This window comes from Rhineura floridana, chromosome 6, assembly GCF_030035675.1.
Source record: "Rhineura floridana isolate rRhiFlo1 chromosome 6, rRhiFlo1.hap2, whole genome shotgun sequence".
Taxonomy (NCBI): domain Eukaryota; kingdom Metazoa; phylum Chordata; class Lepidosauria; order Squamata; family Rhineuridae; genus Rhineura; species Rhineura floridana.
This window is the reverse complement of record NC_084485.1, coordinates 58,433,632-58,439,190: the sequence shown is the minus strand read 5'-3', so window position 1 is coordinate 58,439,190 and position 5,559 is coordinate 58,433,632. Positions and strand designations below refer to the sequence as shown.

The following is a 5,559-nucleotide window of genomic DNA, read 5'->3' as shown; positions in this document are numbered from 1 at the left end:
TTATTTTTCTCTGACAATTGTGATAAGCAGCAATTAAGCTAGGAATGTTTCATAAATTTATAATCTTCAAAGAAACATTTAGGAGCCCTGGGATCCTACTGGGAGGAAGGGTGGGATATAAAACAAATAATAAATAAATAAATATAAATATTCTTGTATTTTAATATCAAATCAATCTTCTCCTAGGAGAGGCTCGCTAATGCTTGCATCCCCAGATAGCCTTGTAAGATCCAGGTAACTAAGCGAGGTACCTCAGCTCTGCACCAGATAGGTTGCATCAGTGTGTTATATCTGCTATATATCAAGATTTTATATCTGTTATGCTTTCAGATATGGAATGCCTTAACCTGCTTTTATATTGATTCTATGCTGGTTAACTTTTATTCTTTCTTATGGAATGTTTAAATAGTTTTATAAGTAGAGGGAAATTGTTTAGCTGATCTTATCTGCCTGAAAACTACCCGAATCCTAAATTTCCTGTGTGCCAATATGAGGAGGGGGACTCTCTCTCTTTTGATGTGACATCTGTTTCAGGGAAAGGTAAGGCGCAGCTTAACTGCCAGGCTCACATCCTGCATCATAGACAGCGTGCTTAGACTTCGGCCCTGAACAGAACAAATCTATCACAGGTGCAGTAAAGAAAGGCTGGGGTGGCTAAAGTTGGTATTCATCTCCCAGCCAGAAATAGTCCTATTTCTGTTACCTGCTACGTTCAGCACCTCCACCGGTGCATCCCTGCAGCCTTGCCTTCACTGTCACTCTGCCCTGCAGAGAGGTGGGACGGTGGCAGCATGGTACCACATTGTCTGCTCCTAGTGAGGACAGGGGCACAGTTTCATGGTGTTCCAGTGCTGGAGGACCAAGGAGAGAGGCCGTGAGAAGGTAGAAATGGTAAAGAAAGGATTAAAAACTGTATGAATAGACCACAATAGTATTTTAGGGTCTCTGGCTCCTTGTTCCTTGGCTCCTAGTTCCTGATTCTAGTCTCCCTGCCTTGCTGTACCTGAACTCCCTCTAATACTGACCTTGGTCTGTTGCCAGACTGTGTCTTGGATCATGTTTTGACTTAAGTTGATTCTCTGTGCTTGAACTTGGTTGGTTTGGACTGTGTTGCTAGTTCGGGTCTTTGACCGCACAATAAAAATTTGATTTGACTGTGTTGCATATGCAAGTCTGACCTTGGCGAGTACTTTAATGATGGCTTATATGTTCTGTAACTGGGCCCCTGGGCCCTGAGGGCATCCTTCGAGGATGACAGGACGAGGGCAAGGATATAGAGGACACACTGCTCTACTTATGGGGTAGAAAATCCCAATGAAAAACTGGAAGGGAAAGGGACAGGCCTTTGCCTATTTACAGGTTACTCCTTTTTATTTACTGTTTCCTCTTCTCATGAATGGACTTTCACTCACAGGCACCATACTGCTATTAATCTGGAATTTGATTTACAGTACCATTGGCAGTAATGTTCTTGAATGAGGAAGGGTTAAATCAAAGGCAACAAGGGAATCTTGGCACACTCTAGCTTAAATTATTTTTCTCTCAATATGAAATAATTGTTTTAGATTTGCCCTCATCATCAATAGGTGATGGCTATTGGGATTAACATTATTGATTCAGTTATATGTGTGTCAGACGAAAGGTCACTCATGCATTAATAACGCTGCTATGTATGTGCAGGTTCGGGGATAGTGCAACCAAATAATCAACAAAATGCTTTGTCATCAGGAATAGACTTGGGCCCAGACTAATGGAATAAAAAAGGCTGTAACCATGTAGTTTTGGCAAAGTAAAGCAGTATTTCACACATGCAAGCAGAAACACTGTGTAACATTCATTCATCATTGGCGATCACTCGTGGCCGAGTAAGATTGTCTTCCAAGATAAGGTCTTTAACGGTGGGTCCGTAAGTGACTGTGGAGGCCAATTCTGGATCCACACAGCCTCCCACAGTGAGGACTAGGTTTCCAGATGGAAGATGGTCACAATGAGGATTTGTTTGACGTGCCTTCCGCTTAGCTCGTTTGTTCCGTTCGCCCTGTATTCTTGCTTCTTCAAAGTCCATAGCACCTTTGATAATAGCCAACCTCCAGTTGGGACATTCATGGGCCAAGACTTCCCAGTTCTCTATGCTCATGTTACTTTTTTTTAGATTCGCTTTAAGAAGATCTTTAAACCTCTTTTGCTGTCCACCAATATTTCTTTTTCCATCCTTAAGGTGGGAGTAAAGTAGCTCCTTTGAAAGACGGTGATCAGGCATTCGAACAACATGGCCAGTCGAGTGAAGTTGATGTTGAAGGATCATTGTTTCAACACTGGTAGTCTTTGCTTCTTCCAAAACGCTAACATTAGTCCATCTGTCTTCCCAAGTAATTTGCAGAATTTTCCGGAGGCAGCATTAGTGAATCTTTCCAGAAGCTGGGAGTGGCGTTTATAAATGGCCCATGTTTCACTGGCATACAGTAAGGTCGGTAGTACAATGGCTTTGTGAATAAGCATTTTGGTCTCCCTGAGAATATCCCGATCCTCGAACACTCTACGCTTCATTCGGGAGAATGCAGCACTCGCAGAGCTCAGACGATGTTGAATTTCAGCATTGATGTCAGCTTTTATAGAGAGATGGCTGCCAAGATAGGGGAAGTGATCAACATTATCCAGCGTCACTCCATTAAGCTAGATTGATGGTGCTACAGAGGGACTAGTTCGCACCTGCTGATGAAGCACTTTGGTTTTTTTAATATTAAGTGAGAGCCCAAGCTTTCCATATGCTTCTGCAAAGACATATATTCTAGTTTCCTCTTGTTGAAGATCTTTTTTATGTACAGAAACTGTAAAAAAATCTTTGAGCCTTGTTTAAGAGCAGCCATACGTGCTGCTGAAATAAAGTTACAGGCACTGGAAAAAAACTGAAGAGTCAGTTTGCTGTGATAAGGGAATGAGGCATTTGGAGAGGTTCTCTCCCTCATCAAATATCTTTGATGACATCTTCAAGTTCTTCTTTTGTGTACATATGGAATTTCTTTCCAGGTTGCACTGTTGCAAGCTCAATGTTAGTTGCATTCAGTTTTTCTTCCATAACCTGTTTTAGAATGATAAGGGATGACTTGATTGCTTCTTTCAGTGTCATTGACTTGTGATAAACTTCTTGCAAGGAGCTTTGTGCTCCTTCTGAAGCTGATCCAATTGCTCTTGCATCACACTGTACAAATGTCCCAGAAGGGTCCATGTGAAACAGCTGAGGTCCCTTTTCATCGACTCCTCCAAAGAGCAGCGCCACACCAAATGGTCTTGACATAGCACCTGGATCAGCATCTTCTTCCCCAAACTGTAAAGCTAAGTTTGACACTGCCTGTGTCACACTCTCTACGGTCATGATTTCATTGTATGTAAACCAATGATTCTGTGTCTCAACCCTTGCTTTGTCAATTAATGTCTTTGCATCAGCTATTAAACCACTCATTGCACAGCCTATATGAGAATCTATTTCTACAATTTTCTCAATACTGCTGGGTTCCATAAGTGGAGAGGTAATCCTCTTCTCCACAGCCAGGCAAACCCCTTCTGATGTTTGAATTCCAATTGCTGTGGAACCAAGCTTTATAGCTTCAATGGCATATTCCACCTGGAATAAACTTCCCTCTGGAGAAAAAGTGTTCACACCCCTGTCGTACTCGGAGCGAGTGAGAAACATGTTGTTGGTGGCAGCACTGGGAAAAAAAAGAATGCACACGAGGGGTGGAATCTGCAGGTCTGACTTCGAGTCCCCACTCTAGGTCGGGGATGGCTGCGGCCCTGACAAAGACATATAGGATAGTTTGAAGATCTTTCTCTGAATGTGCGGAGATTACATTATCATTGGCATATTGAAGTTCTACGACAGAGGTTGACATTAGCTTATTTTTTGCTTTCAGCCTACTGAGATTAAAAAGCTTTCCATCTGTTTGATATATGATTTCCACACCAGCAGGAAGTTTCCCCTCAATAAGATGTAGAATCATAGCAATGAAGATAGCAAATAAGGTAGGAGCAATGACACATCCCTGTTTTATGCCTGATCTGACTCTGAATGGATTGCTCTGAAAGCCATTGTTATCCAAAATTGTTGCTGTCATGTTGTCATGAAGGAGTCGCAAATATTCACAAATTTATCAGGGCATCCAGTTTTCAGAAGGATGCTCTAGAGAGCAGTTCAATTCACAGTATCAAAGGCCTTAGTCAGATCAATAAACACCATATATAAAGGTTGATTCTGCTCCCGACATTTTTCTTGAAGCTGTCGTGCAGTGAAGATCATGTCCACTGTCCTCCTGGAAGGGTGGAAACCATTTTGAGATTCAGGGAGGACATCCTCTGAGATCGGCAGGAGGAGATTTGCGATGATCTTTGCAAGGATTTTTTACCTGCAGTAGCAAGAAGAGAGATACCTCGATAGGTCCTACTATCTGTTCTATCACCATTATGGCATCCCTAAAGTCTTCCGGGATCTCCTCCGTCATCCAGATTTTTTCGATGAGCTTATGAAGTTGTGTAAGTCCAGGCCCACCTTCTTTAAAGACTTCAGCAGGAATCCCATCAGGTCCACTACCTTTGTTATTCTTCATTTGCTTAATGGCTTTACTGACTTCATCCAAATTAGAGGATACTGCAAGTTCATCTCTAGTTTGTTGTTGTGGAATTTGCAAGAAGACCTCACCAGTCACAACAGAGTTACGATTAAGGAGGTCATGGTAATGCTTTTTCCAGCACAGTGCAATTGACTCTTTATCCTTAAGAAGTTTGGTAACATCCATTGAACGTAAGGGATTTCTACTGTAATTTGTTGGTCCATAGATGGCCTTTGTGATATTAAAAAAGCCCCGTGCATCGTGAGCATCTGCAAAATGCTGGATTTCTTGAGCTTTCTTTATCCACCAGGCGTTCTTAAATTCTCTAGTTCTTTGGACCTCAGCCTTTGCACTGGCATAGAGTTTTTTCTTAGCAACACAGCTAATGTATCTCTGCCATATCTGGAAGGCTTTCCTTTTCTTGTCGATATGTTCAATGTCACTATTGTTCTCATCAAACCAATCCTGATGTTTCTTAGTTTGTGATCCAATACTTTGTTCACATGCTGCAATAATGGATGTTTTCAGTTTAATCCAGTGTTCCTCGACATTTTGAGGGAGTTCCGTCGATAGATGTTTCTTGAGAGTTGTTTGAAAGCAGACTCGCTTAACAGGATCTTGAAGGGCATGGATGTTCATTTTATGCCTTGGTTTTCTTCCTTGGAGCCTACATTGAGGAACAATATTAATGGCCATAGTGGATCAAATTAATCGGTGATCTGTCCAGCAATCATCAGCATTCATCATGGCCCTAGTGAGGAGTACATCATGACAATCTCTGGTACGGACAATTACGTAATCCAGGAGATGCCAGTGTTTTGACCATGGGTGCTTCCATGATGTTTTAAATTTATTTTTCTGGTGAAAGAGTGTGTTTGTAATAACAAGATTATGCTCTGCACATTTAGTCAGAAGTAGAATTCCATTCAGGTTGCTATTGCCAACTCCTTCTTTC

General features: G+C 41.8%; 1 protein-coding gene across 1 annotated transcript; it reads right to left on the bottom strand.

Moving 5' to 3' along the window:
* Positions 1 to 2,793: 2,793 nt before the first annotated feature.
* On the bottom strand, positions 2,794 to 3,786 carry LOC133386649 (proteasome subunit alpha type-5-like). Its single transcript, XM_061630350.1, has one exon. It carries the CDS (start codon positions 3,689 to 3,691, stop codon positions 2,966 to 2,968), a length of 726 nt encoding a protein of 241 aa, XP_061486334.1. The 5' UTR covers positions 3,692 to 3,786; the 3' UTR covers positions 2,794 to 2,965.
* Between the last annotated feature and the right edge of the window lie 1,773 nt (positions 3,787 to 5,559).